Genomic DNA, 23543 nt, shown 5'->3' on the forward strand with positions numbered 1-23543 from the left:
GAAAGAGAGAGAAAGCAGCTGCTGGTTTGCATCTGGCACCAATAAATAAAATAAAAAATCGGGAAATTACTTGTCGAGGATCATTTTGTACAAAGGGGAGAAATTATATTCCTCTGTCTTTGGTTTTAGAAAATACGTTAATGGTCACATTAAAATTCACTACGAAATTGCGGAAACAATTTAGAGAAGAAATGTTCTCAAACCCGCTGACAAAAATTGAAAATGGAAGCCTGCTTCGTATTAATGCAGTCCTTATACATTCGAGCGTGAAACTGGAGGGCGCAAGACCCCCCGTGACTTTAAGGCCTGCTGCAGAATAATTCACATTTCCTTTGTTATCTCCAAATCCTAGGCACTCGTGGAGTGAAGTGTGCCCGCATCGACATCTGCATGGACACCGCCAGATCACATATATTATGGTGAGGCTACCCAAAAATAATATAAAATAATATGCCTCTGCCCGTGCCACTCTTCAGTCCCTCTGTCCCTGATCGGGGACACTGGTTTGAGCGCAGGCACTCAACTAACAAACGCGCGTCTCAACTCGAAATTCACATTTCCCGCCTCTAGAGATCATACTTTCTCTCTCCTCCGTGAGATGGCGCTCCTAGTCCAGCCAGAGCAAAAAAAAAGCGCGGTCAGAAATGGCATCTCCCAGCAAAGCCGGGCGCTGTCGTCCTCGACGTGAGTACTTCTTTTTTTACAACATTTTATTAACTGTCTTCCTAATTAGAGAACTTCCCGTCAATTTTGAAAGGTGGGTCGACAATTTGGGGCAATTTTAGTGTGCATGTTTTGCTGCTGTTTCTCGTTAGATGCTGTTGAACTTTGATGTCCCCGAACGGGGACTGTGGGTCTTAACACTTGTTGCATTGTTGTTTTCAGCGAGGTACTTGACTGACGATGAAATTCAGGCTATTCTTCAAGAAAGTGACGCTGAACTGTCAGATTCAGAGGACATCGAAAGGTTCGACTCTATCGACGCCCCGGACGAAGATAGCGACACAGAAGCAGAAATTGAAGACAGCCCGGCCGTCACAAATGACCAGCGACGAAAAGGACAGACTAAGTTCAAGTGGACGAATGGAACGTAAGTGTTTTCGTGTTTCTTTTATTTCTTGACGCACGTTAAAAAAATAAAGCGCTTTGAAAGAAATAACTCTTTGCGCCTAATTGCGCCTAATTGCGCCTAATTGCGCCTAATTGCGCCTTCTTTTCTTTTGAATCAGGTTTCCTGCCATGACGATGGAGGAAGAGCAAATGCTGATGAATCAGGGACACGAAGACTTCGACACCCCGCTGAAGTATTTTTTTAAGTACTTTCCGGAAGAGTTCTGGGAAAAATGTGCCTTCCAGACCAACCTGTATTCAGTTCAGGCTAGAGGGAGGTCTGTGCAAACAGATGCGAGATAACTGAAGGTTTTTGTGGGCATCCACATTGCAATGGGGATTCTAAAGCTACCAAGGGTTCGGCTGTACTGGTCACGAATGTTCAGAATCGACCTCATTGCTCAGGCAATGACCAGAAATAGATTTTTTGAGCTTAGGAACTACGTGCACTTCGTGGATAAGCTGTCGATACCGAAAAAAGAACAGGAAAAAAACTGGCTGTTTCTGGTAGAGCCCATCATCACCTCTTTCCGGAAAGCCTGCATTGAGCTACCGCGATCTCGTGAGGTGTCCATTGATGAGCAGATGATACCGTTTTCTGGAAGGTGCCCTGTGCGGCAGTGCGTTCCCTCAAAGCCAAATCCTGTAGGGCTTAAAAAAATTTGTAATGGCATCCCCGGACGGCTTGGTGCTGGACTTCGCCATTTATGTTGGCAAGGGAACAGTTCCTGATGACGACATGCGGGAGTTCGGTCTCGGAGGAAGCGTTATAAAGAAACTTGTCCAAACGTTAAATCGGGATCGAGACACTTTTGTCTTCACGGACAGGTATTTCACAGGCCTCAAGATTGCTGAGCACCTGGTCGACCAAAATGTTTTTCTAACTGGAACAGTGATGGCAAACCGAACTGGCGGAGTTGCGGCCGCAATGCCGCAGGACCGAGACATGCAGCGCGGAGATTCAGTCTCTAAGGTACGCAGTGACGATAAAATGTGCATTGTCAAGTGGAAGGACAATAAATCTGTGCTAGTGTTATCCACTGCGTTTGCCGTCGCACCAGAAGGAAGCTGCCAAAGATGGTGTAAAGATCAGAAAAAAAAAGTCAAAGTGCAGCAACCGGATGCGGTGGCGAAATACAACCAGTACATGGGTGGAGTTGACCTGATTGACCGGTTCGTCTCCTACTATCGCATCTCTATGAGAACGAAAAAGTGGACGGTCCGTGTATTCGCACAGTTTCTCGACATGGCCTGTTGCAACGGGTGGATTGAGTACAGAAGAGGTTGTGAACAAAGTGAGACCCCAAAGCAGCAGCGGCTCGACCTGCTGGAATTCAAGATGAACATTGCTGTTGCCTTAATTCAAGCGGAAACACGGCGATCTAAAAGACCAAGAGCTCAGGAAGCCGAAAGTGATGATGAAGAGGCGCAGCCAAGTACACCACAGCGTGGCAAGATCACTCCGCTACCTCCGGATGACGTCAGATATGACAGGACGGGGCACTTTCCAGAACACCACAAGCTCGGATCCCACAATAGATGCCGAAATCCAGGTTGCAGCGGCAAATCAAAAGTCAAATGCATCAAATGCGGCATATTTCTCTGCTTGCAAAACCGGAACTGCTTTTTGGACTTTCACACCCGTTGAGTCCCACAGTCTCCGATCGGGTACAGCCAAGTTTCACCACTTCCCTTAGTTTTTTTTTTTTTTTTACTTTTTTTTTTCTACGGTCATTTGTGCCTAGAAGTGGCAAATAAACAAGTTTGAAAGAAATCGCACGAAAACTGCTTTCTTGGGACTGAAGAGGCTATGGGGTCGGATGGATACCATTACATTCGAGTATAATATGGTTAATTGTTTCTGTGAATGTACCACGTACCCCACATGTATCATCTTCATGGTTAAATTTCTTTTTGTAGCTTCGTGTTCTAAGGCACCCTGATCTAGCTTCAAAAAGTAGGGCACAGAATAAAGCGTTCAATTGCTTCTACTAATTTACCACCCATGGAACAGGTTTAATCTGCTTGATTAAACTTATTTTTGTAGCTTCGCCTACAAAGACATCCTAATCTAGCTTCAAGCTAGGAGAAAGCTACTGCCTCTTGAGTTGTCGTAAAATGCCTCCTACTCAATTTGTCTTTTATGTTTTCACTTTCTATGTATATAGGTCTAAAGATGGCTTTTTCTTTACTGGATTATTCCAGTTTCTACCATCCGTGCTTTTTACATGTCGTTTAATGCTTTTATTTCTTCGTACTGCTTTCCTACTCTACATACTCACTGGTTAGCTTTCTGGTCCCTCTTCACCACTGAGTCAACACGCCTCTATGTTTGCCTGAGATGAGCGCCATCTCGCGGAGCAAGCAGAAAGCCTCTTTCATCGCGAACTCCCTTTCTGCGAGTACTGTGCGAAAGATGGCAGCTTAATCCTGTGTTATGCTTTGTGCCTCGATGCGCGTGTTCCCCTCCGCGCCCTACAATGGGGCGCGCACATCGATTCACCCGACTAGGGTTGTGTAAGCGCCGTGGTCTGCGTGGCTTGTAACGCGATCACAAAACGGCGCCACAATAATTGCTGCCCGAATGGAAGAAGCGGCTGACGCTCGACGATTCCTGACAGTAGACGCTTGCCCCTAGTCACTGGCAAAATTCACTAGTGTTCCAGAGGCACTGCAGAACGATTTGAGACCACGTGGTCATCAACTGGGCCGTTTGTGACCTGTTTCCTCTACTCTACGATGGATAAATACTGCAGTTACACTGAAAAACTTATGCTGCAATGAAAAGAAAAACTAACGGCTCAGAGGCAGCATACCGAATTTACAAACGCTGCTTTTTCGACGAACTCGGAGTATGTCACCAGCACTGACCTCAGACCCTAAGAACATTTCGGCGAAGGCATGCAATGCATGCGCAACCACCAGTATTGTTGATTTTTGGCAGCTATTAGCCTGTTTCTCCGTTTTATGTTTTACGTTCTTCTAGCTTTTTAATCTGCTGATCGATGTTGACAAACATCGTCGGATTATAAAACTTCACGTTCCTTTGTTTTAACAAGGCTCATTGTCAGGGTTGAGGTTCGACTACTTTGCGCCTAATAGGCTACTGTTGGGACCTTTTAGCGACAATAATTTGAACTTTGCTAACTTTTAGGCTACTTATAAATCTAGGTTAGGATCAAATAGAAGACCACACGTTTCGCCAAAGGCTCGAGTATAACTTCGTTTGAGCACTCCAGAGTGCGGTTTTGCGCCCCATTATTCTATTGTGCCAACTCTGCTTCAGACAATTTAAATGTGATCAGCATTCTAATCTTAACAAACTTCTTTTCGCAGCTTTGTTCGCTTATTGTTTACCGGATTTGTTCCACCAGGCAAGGCGTCGGAATAATCCCCTCTGCTGGGCAATATTGCTATTACATATAGATGAATACGTTCAGGCTGCTCGGCGTCTATGAACATGATGAAAAGTAAACCACGTGGCCTGAAACGCTTTGACCAAAGTTGTACTGTCTATTTTAATATCAATTAATTGCACCTCGCGTAAAGCCTGTTTATAAGCAAACAAAAAAATAATACAGACAAAAAACGACCAAAACTTGCGCATCAAAACCTGCCTCCGTTTAAAGAGCAGTGAAGACCGGTCGTGTAAAAAAACCATGCCATGAATGCCACATTGTATATGAGAATTAAACGTGTTATAAATGTGGCTCAAAAACAGTGTTTCTCCTCTAGCGAAGACGAAACAAACTCTTCACCTTACAAATATGCTGCTCACCTCCGTTTGAGAAATGACCCGTGCGTTTCCGTGCTTTTGTCCAGGAGTCCTCAGAATATATTTTTTCGCTCAGTTCTAGAATTCTCCTTTACCGTCACGTTACTCACAGCCGCTACTTTCCTGTATTCTGCAAGAATTAAAATTTTCTCTCGACAGCGCTGCTTTTGGTGACGCGTTTGTGGCGCCTTGGGGCTATTCTAGGCTGCTTTTGACACCTCGGCTGCAGGTTGGCTACTCGTTTGGATACTATTGCAATTTTTGTGGCTCCTTTTTTGTTTCAGTTTTGGGCCTGGCAACCCTGAGGGTCACCACAATGAAAAAACGAGAAAGCAGCATAGGCGTGGTCGCAATACGGAAAACAAAAAAGAATATGGTGTAATTGGGTTGAACAAGGTGATCATGCTCTATCCCGCCGGTGATCAACTAGGAAGCCCAGCATCAATCACGTTGGCGGCGCGTAAATACGACAGAGAGAAAGACACAAATAACCAGCTACGAAAACATGCGACATGCCCATTAGTTACTTGCTTGTTAAGTGCCGAAATCTTAGCTGATCTTTCGAAGTCTCAACTCGCACACTGCAGACTCTGGTCAATACAGTGGCTGCATTTGAATTCCATAAAAAATACTCTTACAATACATCTTTTTTTTTTCTTTTTATTGTCGTAGACAGTGACAGCAGTCGCGGGTCTTGAATGACACAACGTCGAAATAACGTTTTTTTTTTTTTTTTTTTTTTTTTCAGTCGCGAATCAGCGACACCACTTTTATTATCACATCATCATGTCATTATTCTCTGAATTTACAGACCAAACAACTACTAATCCACATACAAATAGCGCCGAAACAATAAGCACACAACTACGTCACGCGCGCACATGAAGTGACAGGCGCGAAGTATTCCTTTCAAAGCGTATATATAATACGATACACAACAGTTAGAAGCGTTTTTTCTTCGCTTCACGTCTTCCCTAACTCTTTTTCTCTACAATGATTAAAGAAAGCCCTGTTTACGAAGCAAGTGCAGCGCGGTGATCGTGTCGTTTTTCCACAACTGCGGTATACGAGTAAGAGGCGAATATTTCCCCTCCACCGCTCCTTTTCACTAAGGTCCTTATAGCAAAAGTAGTTTCTCCGGCTGGCCCTTCCCGTCTTTAACTTTCAATTAGCGTGCGTATACGCGATCTGAAACGAGGCTGGTGCCTTCTTTTTCTTACGTGCTTTGTCTTCTTCGCCACCATTATACAAGAGAAACCTTTCAAAAGGCAGCTTTCAAGGCGCACTCGAGACATAAGCAGGCTTTCTCGTTTGCCCCTTCATCACTCCTTTTTTTTTTTCTCTCTCTCTCTCTTTATCTCTTCACTCGAAAACATCCTTTTTATATTACTTTTCGTTTCCGTCGACTCCGACATTTTTTTTTTTTTCGAATTCCTCTTTACAGCTAAAACGTTGAAGGCCTATTCAGTGCATGTAGCTTCCACCCACCATCATCATATTTCAAGCAAAGGACGGCAATTTTATTTGGTCGCTGTCAGAACGGATTGTCATGAGAATGATTAAACTAAAGGCGGTGTACCCGAATGTCGAAGGCACCTCCTGACTTTCGTGTCTCACATCCCCCCCCCCCCCCCCCCCCCCTCCTCTCGCTCCCGACTTTTGTAAGTAGTAGGACATTTAGGAATGCTCTTCTAGCCTGTTAAACCATTTTACTTTTCACCAGCCTTTATCATGCATACGCCGGCACCGGATATTGTGCGCACTTAATGCCTAGAAACTGCTCTCGAACATGAAGAGCTTGTCGTATAGGTTAAGCAAATCCGTGATTTGGAGGGCTCTAAGAAACACATACAGAAAGAAAATAATATAGCAGCTCCAGCGTGGCAACCTTTTACTCAATCACAATGGCAAAGAGTGCAACCAGCAATAAGTGCACAACACATAAACTTTACATATGGGTAAAATTTCAAATTGTGGCTGCCTGCGCGTAAGTATGTCTGTACCCCAATATGTGCTGCGCAAGTGGAATTGTCCTCAACGTTGCCTTTTCAGCCTTGAACGTCCCGCTGAGGCGATTAGCACATTAAGGTCACAACGCCTGAGTGAGTGACACTTTGTCTCGAATGGTTATAATGTGAGTGAGATTAAAAGCCAGGCTACATAACATCCATGAACGCGTGTATGCCTGCCTGAAGTTAATCACATCTTCTACACTTTCTCGCGTATTCTTCGAGAGTTAAAGTTTTGATTTAACCGAAGCTCGCTGTTCTGTGTACAAAAATAGTAGTCGGTAGCTTATAACACCCTGTTCGAGCAGTGGCACATTAATCGCACGCCTAAGTACGCACATCCTGCTTTTCTTCACTACGACGACCGGTAAATGCGATGAGCGAGGACTAAGAGCCGTTATAAATTCCACGGCAAAGAGACCTTGCTCCAAAAGGTCTGCGGTCACCAGTAACGCATTCTAGATGTAGCCAGCACGTAGCGACGGCCCATAGTAAAGTTGTGTTCACCTCTGCAAGCTCACAAGAGTACAAATACTGCGAGCTAGATAATTTACCACTTCACTTGTCTTAATTCTGTCCGCAAAACGCATTCAGGTTATCTTGAAATTCCTTTCAGACATGTTTGAGCCGAAGAGCCCTGAAGTCAACATGTAAACCTAATAAGAACGTCGAATTACATTTGGCACGTACTCGCCACGCAAAATGTAAGGTGAGTTATGCAAACAACGCCACGGCGGCAGTTCTAAGCTAATTTGGATTTATACAGATCAAGATGCCGGAGGCTTGTTCGCATCTAGTGTGGTCCCTTACGATATCTGTTACGCCTGCTTTTCGGAGCTGACTGTCATTACCTAATTACCTGAACATTTCTCTTACACGCATGCACTCCGCTCTTTCTTTGTCAGTATCAGCAGCTTTCTTTTGTTTTTGTTTTGAAGCGTATTTTTACTACGTTCTTGACATCACTGACGCAGTGATGTGACGTCCAGAATGAAGCACAGCGCACCTGTACAGTTATCAAAGCAAGTTGTTTAAGTGCTAAAAACGCTCACCTGTACTGAGAAGTGACCAGAACATTCACTCCGAAACACAGAAGAAAAAAAAAAACGAATATTCTAGTGAACAGCAAGGTGTGAATCTTTGACTTCGCGATGAGGCCTCGACACAAGCTGTGATGTGTTTCTAAAATGAAAGCTCTCTAAATGCACATAATCGCCGTTAACCGATGGCTACATAACGCGGCTCCTAAGATGAATAGTGGCACTACAGACTAGAGGACAGAAACAATCCTATAAGTGACTAGACTAACATGAGCATGTCTGAAACGCAGCCCTCTCGTCACAAGGCTTGGTTCCTTCGCGTCCTCCCCTAAGTCTTCTGCCATCACTCTTTTAAGCGCTTTTTTTTTTTTTTTGCTTAAAAGATACGGAAACGCACTCAGAACCCTTCAAAGTGATAGCTAGCGACCACTAGCCCTTCGCTGCTAATCCATCGCGACATCTCTTCAGCTGCGAGTGGTCACCATCATCTGTAAACCAATCAGTCCAGACGTTCCGAAGCAAACTCAGCAATCCCTACAACTGTGCAAACGGTTGCTCACGTAGCTAAATAAAGCACTTTCTATGATCACACAACACATAAATATGGCGAAGAAAGTTTCCCTCACTGCGCCGCAGGCGCAACAGCATCACCCTTTACCGCGACAAGAACACTAACGTGAAAACAAAATGTGAAAATAACAGAGCGGGTTAGCACGGGCGCAGTGAATGTTCTCTCTCCAATACTACACAGCAACAACTTTCATCAAGCGAAAGCAGCCAAAAGGCTGGCGCCGGTGATCGTACACAGCAGCACAGCTGTAAAGGCTTCTGCAAAGAGGCATTGCCGTTGACAGTTCAGCATGGTCATCGTTCACGTCGAAGCACAGCCGGTTTGCCATAGTACAAGAACTGTTGCGGACGCAGATCAGCGGTGATCACAAGTGGCAACAACGGGCACGGGCAGGCGTGTTGTATATTCGTACGCAAATGAGGCTGTCTGGCGGAGACGAACGACAGCGCTTGGTGACGCAACCTTCCTGCGAGCGTGGTTACAGATCGCCCTTCTCTTTCCTAACCGAGTCGCATCCGTCAGTCCCCCGCATCCGCCGAGTCAGTTTACGCCTCTGGATCTCGGCGAGTACCAGGCGGCGCCGTGGAGAAGAGTAGCACAACACCGTTTTCTCCAAACAGGTGACGCGGAGGAGATCTTCCTGCGTGTCTTCAGAAGTCATCGAAGGTGTCCACCTCTTTTTCACTGTAGGACGATGAGGACGAAGCAGGCCGCTTCTTGAGTCCGTCCCGCTCGGGGTAGTCGTCGAAGTTGCCGGTGTCCCCATCGTGAGACACCTTTGGCACTATGGGCGGCTGTGTAGCCATCGTGACGAAAGTTGTACGTCGTAGAAGGTGGTGCAGGCAGCAGGCGTATGTCATTGTGAGAGGAAGATACCCATGACCACGTGCGGACGGAGTGGTGGTGGAGTGAGTTAGACCAAGTCCCGTGCAAGAAAAATAAGGAAGGGAGAGATAAACAGGGACAGGCAAGAAGGAGAGAAGAGAAAAAAAGGTGAGTCAGTAAAAAGAATTAATCGCAAACACTTAGTATTAAGAACTCCGACAGCGAACAGTTATTTAGAATGTGAAAAGTTCCAGTTCAGATAGCTGCATCTTTCTTTTGCGTCAGCATAACGCAGGTGATGAAGAAATACGACCACACGTTCAGCGTTTCCGTTTTTAGCTGCTTGTTTTGTGTCCGTTGTTCCGGTATGAAATAAGCAACAAAAAAGCGGTGCTCACTAATACGAGGCCTTAGAGTTGATATCGCAACATATTTCATTATGAACCCACTTACCCTTCGTACAGGAGACCTAGCGGCATTTTTAAGTAACCTGATACAGTAAGTTTCTTTCACGCACTAAATACAAACCTCTGCTGAATCTGCCGTGAAACACGCGCGATCACATTCTGGCAAAGTATTTAAAAATTAAAGTGATACTTACGACCCTTTGTGTACTAGTAACATTTTTGTTTTTGTTTTTTCAGAGGTTAAACCGCTATTCTGAGTCGATCTGCGGTTGATCCAAAAAATGCAAAGAGGCAATTTGGTTTTCATAATTAGCGCCATGAGCGCTGGAATTACGAACCCCTGGCTCTTCACCTTTCCATGGACCTTTCTCTTTACTATGTTACTGTGCCAAGGTTTTTCGCTTGTTGATGGACTTGATAGTCATTGCATTTTTGCCCCCAAATAATACTGAACCGGACTCCCTATGTTGAGATTAGAAACACCAAAGGCTAAACCGAGGCAATGTCCCTTACCGGGGACGCCTCACCAGGGATGGGCTTGCCAAGGACGCTTCGTGATTTAAGAGTGACAAATTGCGTAAAGGTTACCAGGTGTTCGTGTTGGAACACTTCCGATAGTTCAATATCAAAATGCTACGCAGGCTCCAGCAAACTACGGCCTCTAATTTACTGCGTACTCGATTTCGGCCAAATGTGTCCTCCTCACCTTGAGTTTCTTCTCGAGAACGTCGTCCCAGTTGGTTCCCTTGAACCACCTGTGCCGTTTTACGTCATCGGCACCATTCTGAAACGAGAAAAACCAAATGTGCGTGCGGACACCAGAAGTTCAGACAAGTTGGCACCAAGGCACACGCCTCTGTGGGCTCTCCGATCTGGCATCGGATAAAATCAAGGAGTTCATATGCCTGCTTCATCACAACGAATTTTTCATTGTTTAGATTGTGGAATTTGAGCCTTTTTAGGGTCAATATTTAGTTTACCTGATTTAACTGACGGCGGACTGATTTATTCCGCCACTCTGCTACATCTTTATTACTCTGTTCCGAAATCATATGCTGCATTTCTGTGAAAACAAATTTGCTCTATCCGCCCGCTTTCTCTCCACCGCACCGCAAATCGAACTCCAGCAAACCATATCAAGCGGATAGATAAAAACTCCTCCGAGGATGCTGCAGTATCATTTGGAGTTCATGCGATAAAGTGGGCCTTATGAATTGTTGCTGTGTTTACCTTTATTATTTGTCCTCACGTGTAATGCCCGTTAGCAGTAGTAAGGCTAATTATCAGTGCTAGTTAATTGTGCGAAATAGTAAACCTAAATAATAGTTCTAATTTTTAAGACGGGCTGCTCCTTATTGCCCTAATTTTAACAAAGTCCCGATATAATATATGTGGGCGCTGTGTACTATGGTATGAGGCAGTCGACGATATGCATTTTTGAACTAATTCGGCTACGCTGCCCGCGTTTTTTTTTTTTCTTGCTTCAAAGGAGGCACTGTGTAAAACTGTCAGTCATCCGCGCGGCGCCTGTTTGAGAGCTTATTTGTCCGCAGGGTGAGCGATGTCAAGAGACGACTTATCTCGACCGATCAGAAATGTTCCTCACTGACGCAGGACGCCCTTGTCAATCAGGCATTTTCATCGCAGGACACCACATGCAGTCTATAGATAAGAATATGGACTCTACGCTATTGCATTAGTAATTGAGGACTGATACTGCAACACACAGCGCATGCATCAGATCAATGATTAGGCGATAGTCTTGCATAAAAAACTTTATTTGTCTTGGAGAAACAATTATGCGACGTTGGGAAAGTCGGCGCGGCGCAAGCTCCATGTTTGAAGCTCTTTTGGCACGCTAATTTAGTGATTTTGATTTTCAGCTTATCTGGGTTCAGTCCGACAGGACACAATGGCGGATACTCGGAACTGTGCGTAGTGCGCTTCCTAATTTTTCTAATTCAAGGTAGATCACCTAAACCATTGCCAAGCATGCCATGTCAGTTCTTAATCCTTCTCTTAGGAGCTCGCCACGGACATAATAATGGCTTCAGCTGCGTCATACCGGAGTTACTAAAAAACTCTCGCAAGTATAACTACAATCGTGTTCCAACTAACTGCTAAAACTGAGAAGTCATTGGTTTTCTACTCGCAAGTTTAGTTGACCTACATCCCACATTCCATGCAAGCAATAAGAACGAGCTGATTGGAAAACTGAGATCCATTCTCTCTATCCCGCGTTCGCAAATTAAGGCATCTACCTATTACCCTGTGTAAATACAGCAGCGTTCTTAACTTGTAACAAGCAGCGAATTAAATATGAACACCACAGTGCGTGGCCAGTGGTCTAGCTTATGCTGTCCGCCTGTCATCGTCCGAGGTATAGGCGCCCTCATCAGGTTTCCAGGAATTTTGTTCGTGGTTCTTTTTTTTTTGTATTAGTTTTCCAGTTTTGACATTGGAGAGCCACATTCATTAAGCAGAGTGGTTTACAGCCGGCAGCGACCGCCATCAGCGGGGGTGAAGCGAGCGCTCTTAACTGCCTGGCGTGCAGTGCTCCAGTCTTTCCTCCATCATCACCGTGTCACCGGCGCCTGCTTCGGTTCCGGTGACAAAGTGAGAAAGCGAGTATGAAAGAGAGTAGAAACAAAACTATCGCAAACAGGATAACCGCAACCATCTCCTACGGCTATTGATGGACTGCGTAAGCGAGATAATATAGCAGCCTATGGCTAGACCGATCGGCCTCGCGCTACGCTGTTCACATTTCATTTGCTGCTGACAACGTAGCCAAGGCCCATCGAATTGACGTACAGTACTCACGGATTGAAATAGGACACTCGGAGCGCGTGGCCGTCGCTGCATGCAGCGCCGCCCGTGGATGCTCATGGAACCAAGGTGCTGCATTGTGGTATAGCGCGAGGGGGAGAACATCTAAAAAGCAGAACTGCTCCTTCCGGTCGCCAATAAGCCGGCCTGTTGTTTACCACACTGCCTTGCATGCAGCGACGGCCACGCGCTCCGAGTGTCCTATTTCAATCCGTGAGTACTGTAGCTGTCTTTCCTTGAGGGCTGTCACTGCGTCCGTCCGAACATTGGGAATGCCATCCGCGCGCAAAATTATTCTCCAGGGCAGTTTGCACCCTAGTTCATCTACCTAAATGCTGATCATCGCGTAACCAAATCACCTTGTCACCGAAATGGGGTAATTAATTTATTGCATAACTTGTTTAAATCGACGCGTTCACATAAATGCAGTTCGACGATTAACGCCGACCTCAACGCACAAAATATTGCCCACAATAAATACTTACACCGTGTCGTTACTTCGACAGTTGAATATTAAAACGTACATATACTCCGACATCTTCTATTCTGGGGTAAGTAAAAATGGATAAGGAAATCAGGCGCTTTGTTTTTTCTCTAAAATTGTGATCCTTGAAACACGTGAGAGCACATTCAAGTGAAGTGCGCAATAAGTTACAAGAAAGCAAGGGAACGGCGTCCGAGCTGCGCAAAGAGTGAGTAAATGAGGTCCTAAATTTAAAAGAGAGACAGATTAATGAAAGGACAAAGCGATCGATACTGCAACCCAGTGGAAGTTTAGGTTTTAATAGGCTCACCATTTTCTGCGAAATAGATTGGGAGATGCTGCCTCGACATCTGCGGTAATTATTCAAGGTGCGAGCTATTTTAACCACACAAAAGAACGAAACAAAGGATTACCTTCATGCTCCCCAGCCTTTTTGTCCGGTCGTTCACCAGGAGCTTCTTTATCAAGTCTCTAAAAATAGAGGGCGACACAAAATTAGTCGCTAGCAATTATCGCTGAGACATAAAGCATTACAAGAAGAATCATTTATCATTTTTAGGACCATTTCCATCTTTTTTTTTTTCGTTTTTCGTTTGTTTTTATCTTTTTTATTTTTTTGCTATATAAAGGTATGTATTAGACTAGAACATGCACATTACACGGAATTTCAAGCAAAAGAAGAAATATAGCGTATATTATGCTTTGCTAAATAGGTACCGATATTATATCGGTTATGGGCGTATAGTCGCCGAAATTTCCCGTTATATCAGCCTTTGCGAAGCAACTGTAAAACATATGTGCCAAGAACATAATTTCCTGAAACTTGAATGAATACGATCTCGGAACTTGGAAATCAAGCGTTGCAGGAGGCGTCAGAGCGTTACGTGGGCGGATGAAATTAGGAACTTTGCCCCAACTGCAACAACAGTGTTAACTGGATGGCTATGAGGGAGTACTTTGCCCTACAGTGGGCGTAATCAGATTGCTGCTGATGATGATCTTGATGCCGCGCCCGAGAACCTCCATCTCCTCTGCGTTTCGTGGTGTTAAATTCAGACGTTGCGCAAAGCTTTATGTAGGACATTTTATAAAAGACACTTATGATGTTATCCCAAAACATTGCAAGGTGTGCTATGACACTACCACGTCGTTTTCGACATCGATTTCGCCGTTCGAAATAATTAGGCACACTGATATTACGACATAGTGAGGACGAGAGGTTATCGCTTGTGATCACTGGTAACGGTGACAGTAACCGCGAGGCGTGGTCGATTTGTGACTAAGGGATATTAATTAATTAAATTCGAGAGCCACACTATCATGCCAATTATCGCGGGACGCGGGACATGCTGCCCCATCTCGTAACCAGCTGCTTTCAAGGGACCGGGGCGAATGTGCAAAGAACAATTAGCTGGGGAAAAAAAAAAAAAAGTACGCGGTACTCCTCCGAAATCCAACGTTTGCCAACCAGGATTTAAGAATATTTTCGCAGCTCGCTTCGACCAGATATAGATGTACTCACTTTGCCACGGGATCAATGTGCCTGGGCCACTCCACTTTACCCGCCAAGATTTTCTCGTAAATGGCGAAAGGGTTGTCGTCGAAGTATGGAGGATACCTATAAGGAACAAGAGGTGCAAAACGTGCTCACATACTGGGTTACACTGCGCACGTCTGCGTATTACATCACAAGGCATGCACAAAACATGCACAGGAAGTGAACTTCTTTCTAACACTTGTTGCTTATCTTTAAGCGCGAAACTCAAAGCCATCCTTGTGCGCACGACAAAATAAAAATTTCAACTATGCATACATTCGACATGGCGAACGCAGATATTGCCAAAGTTATTTCCATCCGATTGGCCACTGAGATTTGTGCAGTGCAGTCTGTCAACATTAACCTAGTGCTTGGCACGTGGTAAGTGGCCTCTGTTTCTCATGCGCCATTAAATCCAACACAACACCACACAATCTAATTCGTTTTCCCTTACCCTATTTCTTAGCCTTCTTTCAAGCTTACCAGACAACCAAAATAACCCATTTTACATTAAATAACTGTACGTACAGCGTACGCTTAAAGGAGTATACATACCTAACTTTATGTATGCTGTTTTTCTGTAATCATGCGTTCGTTAAGCATATGTGAATCGCCCCGTAGTATTTCCCTACAGCGGTTAAATAATTCGGCATCGAACGTTTCCTTAGGTACTGTTTCGGTTTCTGCAGCTGAGTGATGTATGTGAAGCCAAGGGAGGGTTTAATTCACGTCAGGCATTTTTACTGCGCTAGCACTGAGGGTTACAATCTCAACAAGAAAATAAAAGCCTTTTGCCTTTTTGTTAGCTCTCGGGCCGCACGTTACGTGGTGCCATAGACAAGACTACACTGATATTGCCTCGCTCTCTTAAGATTCATTAAGTGATCCAAGCATTTCATAGTACTCGACCACTAAATACCCCTAAATCGGTTTTGCCGATCTGTGACTGAAGCCTGACCTCGATGTCCTAGACTCGAACTGAAAGCGAAGCGAACCGCGATATTCTAGCACCCATACTTTGCATTCGACCAACTTAGATGCATCGGCAGGGTTTATTTAAGGACTGCTACATAATTGCTGACATGTCACTGTCATTTCTGACTGGTTAGGCACACTAGCTTAGCCTTGAAGTGAAGGCAAATGATATACCAGATACAATATTGCAGTCGTTCCTCAAGTAAAGCCATCTTTCACGTCACAGCGATCGATCCATTCTTAAAATCGAAACAGCGTAAGAGAACAAGTTCAATTATGGATTATTCGGCCGTCGAAGGGACGTTGTATTCCAGGTACACCGATGTCTAAACAACATTACAGGTACAGAAAAAGTACAGAATTTGCAATGTCAGCTCGTTTAGGGGATGGTGATCTTTATTTATTGCGCAGCTATACTTAGATCTTGTTTTCTCCAGATGCAGAAGTTGATCAACAAAAACACGGAGTAACCCATATTTCTGCATTAAAATGTATTGCGTGATCACTTTTATGTTGTTGTTTTTTTGTTTGAACAAATCATTCATTTGAATTCAGCTTTCACGGAAAAAACCGAATGTAAGCTGAAATGCTTCACCCAAACTGGTACACCATATATCTGTTCTGAAGCGCGCCAAAATATTACTGAATTCTTTCAGTACAGCTCCACTCTAGGATATTTGTTCCAGCTCGCTGGCGTCCCGGTGACGTTGAATATCGTTACATCAAACGCCCTCCCCACTCTTCTGCACGTAGGCCATTTTACAACTTGAAAAATACTCCCAAGGCGTCAGTTGAGCTCAGTGTATAGGTTATATTTGTGACCAACTGGTTACGTTTGATGCATCGTGTCTAATTATTTTCCTATACAGGAGTAGCTTCTTCAGACCAACCTGCGTGCACCAGAGCCCCTGTCCACCTCTTGGGCGACGCTGCTCGAAACGAAATTCTCACTCTGTCGTGCTTTGTTCAGCAAGCAAAAACTAACATCGAAGAAGCAAATAAAATGACAAAAAGTCGGATGGAACTCTTTTAGAGGGGCAAAGCCAGCATACGCATGCAAGAGCCCAACGCTTTTCCGTGCGGCGAGAGGTGAAAGCAGAACCCACCCGGCCAGCATCTCGTAGATGAGGACGCCCAGCGCCCACCAGTCGACGGCACGGTTGTGGCCCTTGCTCTGGATAATCTCGGGTGCCAGGTACTCGGGCGTGCCGCACAGCGTCCACGTCCTGCTTTTTGTTATTTCCGGTTAGTGGGGGATAAAAACAAGAAGATTACACGCGAAACAGTCTGGACAACTTGTGTCATTCCTTCTCTCCCTCTATATAAAAACCCCGCCGACTCGCTACTCCATTGCTTCGAAGGGTGCCGGATTCACCTAAATGACTCCTCTGAGGATTCGTCCCTTTCGGCAGCCATCCGCGGCGGCGGCGACTGGCTCCTCAATCCTCCGCAAAGGGCCGCCTCTATCATCAGCATGGACCAGTCGCTGCGACGCACCATGGACGAAAGGAACGACTGATCAAAGGAATCGATTAGAGAATTCGACGAAGTGGGAAGTATGACGGTAGGAGGACGGTTAGTATTAAAGGGCAAGTTAATCAAGTGTAAAGACATTTCGTTGCTTGTTAAAGAGCAGCTGCATCACTTTTTGAGATTTTCGCAATATTCAAGGATTGAAATCTACATAGGCTTTAGGTAATGCATGCAAATTGTTTTTGTGCTAGCACTGAAACTGATGACGTAATCAACGATTAAACTTAGACCTTCTCCTCACAGCACTAAAGTTTCGCGAAGAAGCTCGATGATGATGTCACAGACGGTAATATTTCTGATTTTCGTTGCCTTCGCCCACGTCTTGCTGGGCCTTTTTTGACGGTGGTTATTAAAACTTCTATAGAGCTTCGTTTCCAGTACCGTTGTCTTTATTTCTTCAAACCAAGTGTGTCTATGCAGGAAAAATACCGGTACCGTCAATGACGTCATCGTGCGTCCCCCACCTGCTGCTGTGCAGTGCGGTGAAGCCTAATAGCCGTCGCGGTTTTAATCCCTAATTGCGTCATTGTTTCAAATGCTAGCGCCAAGATATTTCGCATGCCCTAAGGTCAAGCTATAATCATTGAACTGTTCTTAACTCATAGCAATCTAGAACCGGTGCAGCTTCCCTTTAAACGCGTAAAGAAAACATTGGGCGACACTAAGCCTTAAAATCATGGATACTTCTGATTTCGTGTCGTAGGTATTAGGCGTTATTTGTTTATTATCTAAACATTCAGGTCAATGTAAGAAGGGCAAGTCCACTGCGTAAGGTAAAAGCGACGGAAAGAGGACGTCGTACAGAGGGGGATAAAAACGCTAACATGTAGAGCATATCGTGCTTTCACAAAGCTGAGCATTTGTAGTGAATAGCCCGCCCAATGAAGCTTGCAGAAATCTTGGCATGTGGCAGATTATCAGGTTATAATAAGCCAGTCAGCATATAACGTTCCGCCGCACTTTATGAATATCCTTTGGAAGCCAATAAATAGTGAATTAGTTAGTCTGTCCATAAGTATCGAGCACTACACCGCACGATTTTAGAGTTCAATTAGGCAACTTAAAACTGAGCTAGTTTCAGGCAAGTTCTTCATCGCCTTATATCATGTCACTATCTATCTTGCACTACCTTAAGTTCAAGCAAGTTCTTTCTTCGATGGATTAGTAAGTCAGAATATAGCAGAACGGTGTAGCGTTGGACTAATTCTGGCTAAGGTTATAGTGACTCAGTCAGCAATCAGTCAGAAACTAAAGTTTTAGAGTTCTTTTCAGGTTGTACTTAGCGAGTCAACATCCAGCGCTGCATAGAAGTTCCGAACAATTTGCACGGCACGTCGTCCCTAGATACTGATCATCCAGTACTACGCTGTAGTTTCAGAAACATTATCTGACAGTTTACGCTGAGCCCATAAGGGCACATAGCTTTAGCGTTTCAAAGTTCTGTGAGAGTCGTATTGATTCCGTGAGCTGCAAACACTAGGCATGTCCTTTGGCAGGTTATACTCAGTCAGCATCGAACCACCATGCACTAGTTTCGGATGGGCTCGTCTGCTGAATGCATTGATTGTTTACATATACTAGCACTGATGTAGTTTCCGAAAACAGGTAATACTAAGTCAGTAAGAGTCTAGCAGTGCTGTAGTCTCAGACAGCAAAGTATAGTTAATTAGTCATAACAAAGCTTTAAATTGCAGTTTCAGTTATTTGGCAGGTAATAATTACACTGTAATGAAGATAATTTTTTTTTTTGCACATTATAATTAAAGAGAGTCAGAAACTAGTACTTCATTTCGCTTTAAAGATGACTCCTGATTTAGATGGCTAAGCTGAATGCGACTTAGCTGCGGCTTCTCTTGAGTTCATATCACTTAACCTTTAAATTGCGCCTTCATAATCTCACACACACTCATTTGTATGCAGTTATAAGTTGCTCTCCCAAGGACGCGGGATCGAATCCCGGCCTCGGCGGCAGCTTTTCGATGGAGGCGAAAAGCAAGGCGCCCGTGTGCTGTGCGATGTCAGTGCACGTTAAAGAACCCCAGGTGGTCGATATTTCCGGAGTCCTCCACTACGGCGTCTCTCATAGCCTGAGTTGCTTTGGGACGTTAAACACCACAAACCAAACCAAACCAAACCATAAGTTGCTCTCATAATGTCACACAATCTTTCGATCAGTCAGCACCTGACATTGTCAGCTGCCAACTGTGAAAGGCTTCAGCCAGACATAACGGGCTTTTTCTCAGGTGATGCATTTAATGTTGCCGCGCTACAATCTACACCCAAATGCAGGTAAGATAAGCCCTGTTAGAGCGCCCGGTTAGCCAATAGCTCCGTGCTAAACTTCCAGTGATGAGAAACCTTTCTTCGAGGAACTATTGAAGAAGCTCGCTCCAGGACTACGGAAGTAAACATCCGCAGCAGCGTCACATCTCCTACTTTATTTACGACATCATTCCGCTTATCAAAACAGCTTCCCTAAAACAGAAACTGGCGTAGCTTGCAACTGAAAGACAAGCAGATGCCTGAGCCCTCGAAGCGCTCTTTTTCTACGGTTGCAGAGTGCCTAAATATATACTATGCGTGCGTAAAGATAGCGTTCCTTCAAACACCGTCTCATGAATATTTGGTGTGCTAGAAGAACCAAGGCAGTGGAAAAACCCGATATAAGCAGAGAGCCTTAATTTATGCATGCCCAGACATTGGGAGAGTCAGTACAAAATAAAGCGCCGTTAAAAATACGTACATAAAATTATGTCCGAATAGTTGAAAAGCAACTTCACGAGCAACAGCGCAGTGATGCTCCAGAAGAGCGTATACTCCTCTTCCGCAGGAGAGCAGCAAAGTGAATTCACCTTCGCCGACACTGAACAGCTGAAGCTAAACGCAGCTACACAGAGTCAGTAGACTGAAGCTAGAGAGGAGAGCGTTTCTTTTTTTACATCGAGAGTAATTCACTGTCTCGTTTCTTAAATATAAAAGTGGGCTTATTCTGCTACAACTTCTGAATGATATTTCTAAGTTTTTTTCATTGAGTGCAGTGCCTGAAGAATTATATGGCGCTGGCTGCATATTCAGCCGGAACACAGCTCCAACAGAGAGGCATCGTCGGTGCGTAGCACGATAAGCTAGATTACCGCCTAAATTATGATGGAAGCATAATTAGAATTAGAATTCACTCGAAGTCGCCCATTAAACATTCTTCGAAGCCGCTCTCACGGCTATGGTATGGCAGTTGCAGAGCAGTAAGATTGCTGTGGTGCGGCTAGAACGCGTAGAACACTCTTATTGCGATATCATTGCTTACCCATGGATAGCAAAGCGGCTTTGACACATACAGATATAGACAGATACAACTGCCACGCTCGACTTTAGGCACTTTTCTAAAAGCTGCAAAAATACTGCTATCCACAGGTCCCAAGTATTTTCCTCCACGTGTGGACTCTAAAGCAAGCAACTTGCGATTCCCGAGCTGTAGGAGAGGTGTAACATGCTCTCGGGTTTTGCTGATGACTCATATTCGGCGCAGTGTCGTCAACAGTGAAACATGCACTGCTCTCCGAGAGGACTTCGAACGATTAGCCTCTGCCTGAATATCGCACCAGCCGTAGTGACGTTTAAGCAATTCAAGCGCGCCTGCTATAGCCCGTGTTCTTGGTCCACAGAAACTAAAAGCAACGAAGTTAGCAAAGAAGTGAATTTCCACGTAGTGAGCAAGTTCTTTCTACGGGCTTTCCTCACTATTCATAGGTAACTTTTCCCCTCTAGTGGATTTCGTTTGGTGAGAACTTATCTGAGCATCTAAGCGAGAAAACTGTGTACTATACCTATACCTGTATACTATACCTATGTGGCTTTTCGCGCTGGGGTTAAGGTGGATGGGTGTAAAGGACATCACAGAGCGTGCGAGGGAACACAGACCTGTCGTGCAGCTTCTTGGCGAAGCCGAAGTCTGTGATCTTGAGATGTCCCTCACGGTCCAGCAGGAGGTTCTCGGGCTTGAGGTCGCGGTAGACGATGTGCATCCGGTGCAAGTACTCCAGGGCCAGCACAATCTCGGCAGCGTAGAAGGCGCCCGTGGCCGACGTGAAGCGGCCCGCGTTGCGTAGGTAGGTGAACAGCTCGCCGCCCGACACATACTCGAACAACATATACAGGCACGTCGCATCGTGGTGCGTCCACGACCTGCGCCCGGGGGAAAAAAAGGAGGATGCATCGCAATTTATGGAAACTTCGATAGAAAGTTGAATACTGTTTCATAGCGCGCACATGACAAGTTGTTGTATCTTTAAGGAATTCATGAATAATGAAGAATTCACATGGCGGTAAAAGAGAGCACAGGGCAACTAAATATGCATGCAAGGAACTGAAGGTATATAGTAACCATCTCATTTATCACCGAACACCTCAAACAAGCCTTCGGGTAAGGGTAATGTCGAAAATGAAAGCAGGAATAGAGAAAAATGTGAGTAGGTGTAGTGGAGTGCAGCGGAATAATTTCGACCACCCAATTTCGACCCCGCAAGGTCACTGACATCGCACAGCGCACAGTCATCTTTAACGTTTTGCGTCCACCAAAACGCTGCCACGGTGTTCGAAATTTGACCCCGCACCCTTCTGCTCAAAAGCTGGGCGTCAGAACTACTGAACCAGCGTGGTGGAAATAAATAAATAATAAATATTTATTTCCACCACGCTGGTTCAGTAGTTGTGACGCCCAGCTTTTGAGCAGAAGGGTGCGGGGTCAAATTTCGAACACCGTGGCAGCGTTTTGGTGGACGCAAAACGTTAAAGATGACTGTGCGCTGTGCGATGTCAGTGACCTTGCGGGGTCGAAATTGGGTGGTCGAAATTATTCCGCTGCACTCGTGGTGGAAAGAAGAATGCATATAATGAGTCTTCTAAAGATCTAAAAAGGACACGCGAGCTTTGTTGTCCATGGCGCTAGAAACGATTGAAGCAGTATTCCTTCCTGCGTGCCTTAAACAGCAACATTATTCAGCATTTACTGCACGTCTACATCGGCCCGGCTTGTTCACCTCAAATACTCTCAGACACGACAAGATGCGCTGTGTCCGCTGACGCTGTGTATTCCATCTTCCGGACTGCAGCAGTATAGGTTCCGCTTGGCACCAAGATGGCGAATAACTGACTTCGGTCGCCATTGCGTCTATTATTAGCCGAAGAACATTCCTGGCCGAGCCCGGGCGTCTTTTAGCGCTAAGAAAGTATTTTTCCGTTCGATGCCGGGCCCAGCGCCGGCTACAAGACATAGCTGCATAATACAGCGTGTAGCTACGTAGCAAAGGTCCTTGTTGTGATAACGGCTATTGATTTCTTTCAGGAGGCACTACGTTTGTTCTGTCCAGCTCGACATAGACCGCTGATTGGTTGGCCCCCGTGATCTCTTCTTCACACATGTCGCCGATGATGAATAGGCAAGACAGCTCGAGGCCTGAAGAACACAGCACGCCTGTGGGGAGCCGGAGGAGAAGCCAATAAAAGATATGCGGTTCCTGCTTTCAGTGCAGCAAGCCAGACATTGTATGTCTCATATAATTGAAAAAAGATAAGTCAAAATAAGAACACATTCTTCGGGCCTGGCTATTTTGCGTGAGTAAAGCAAGCAGACACATTTGAAAAGTGCACCGCCGCTGTGGTGCATTGGATAGGGCACTCTACCGATGCGCTCATGGATGTGGGATCAAATCCCGGCCACGGTGGTCGCTTTTCAATGGAGGCGAAAAGCTAGGACCCCGTGTGCTGTTCGATGTCAGGGCACGTTAAAGACCCCCAGGTGTTCAAAATTTCTGCAGCCCTCCATTAAGGTGTCTCTCACTACCCGAGCCGCTTTAGGACGTTAAACTCCATAACCCAAACCCAAATATTAGGAAAGTAACGCATGCATGAAAGTAAAACTCGAGCGTCGACGCCACATGCATTGTGTCGACGGGAAATATGCAGGACTGGACTAGAGAGAGAGAGAGAGAGAGAGAGAGAGAGAGAAAGCACTTTATTTGCACCCGTCAGAGAGCACGGATGATCGGGTGAGACGCAGCTCCCCCTTTCACCGTCTATCTCCCCCTAGACGTCGGCCGGAATCAGCTGGCTTCCGGAAGCGGCCTAGGCTTGCCGGATGACTTGCTTTTGGATTTGTTCTTCCTGGCTGTGAAGGGATGATTCCCATGACTCTTTATTTCCATGTGTCCCGTTTAGCGCTGGGCGGGAGGGTTCTCCTTGCCATTCTGTGGTGTTCTAGAACTTCTCTGTGTGTGGTTAAGTCTGGTTCTTTGGACAGGGAGTAGTTTGCCCGCACCGGGCCCGGTGGGTGAGTCCTCGGGCGACCTCGTTGGCGATCTCTTTCCCTCTGAGTCCCCTGTGGGCAGGTGCCTATATTGTTTTAATTAGGTCGTTAGGTACATTCTCCTTGCCTGCTTGCACAATTTTTCCG

The 23543-nt window shown here is 45.3% G+C and overlaps 1 protein-coding gene across 2 annotated transcripts in view; it reads right to left on the minus strand.

The window, feature by feature from the left end:
* Positions 1 to 23543, minus strand: part of Pka-C3 (Protein kinase, cAMP-dependent, catalytic subunit 3) — a 165366-nt gene that overhangs the window by 5165 nt on the left and 136658 nt on the right. The window contains exons 3-8 of one of the 2 annotated variants that reach the window (XM_084594418.1): positions 21014 to 21277; positions 16669 to 16788; positions 14573 to 14668; positions 13464 to 13521; positions 10444 to 10521; positions 6538 to 9299 (exon numbers count right to left, since the gene is read on the minus strand). In XM_084594418.1, coding sequence (XP_084450544.1) covers positions 9156 to 9299; positions 10444 to 10521; positions 13464 to 13521; positions 14573 to 14668; positions 16669 to 16788; positions 21014 to 21277 — 760 coding nt within the window. In that variant the 3' untranslated portion in view covers positions 6538 to 9155. Of the gene's footprint in view, positions 1 to 6537; positions 9300 to 10443; positions 10522 to 13463; positions 13522 to 14572; positions 14669 to 16668; positions 16789 to 21013; positions 21278 to 23543 lie in introns of those variants that run through there. The other variant, XM_084594419.1, reaches the window with a different exon arrangement.

Source organism: Amblyomma maculatum, chromosome 2 (genome assembly GCF_055883805.1).
Source record: "Amblyomma maculatum isolate TAMU_Amacu chromosome 2, ASM5588380v1, whole genome shotgun sequence".
Taxonomy (NCBI): Eukaryota; Metazoa; Arthropoda; class Arachnida; order Ixodida; family Ixodidae; genus Amblyomma; species Amblyomma maculatum.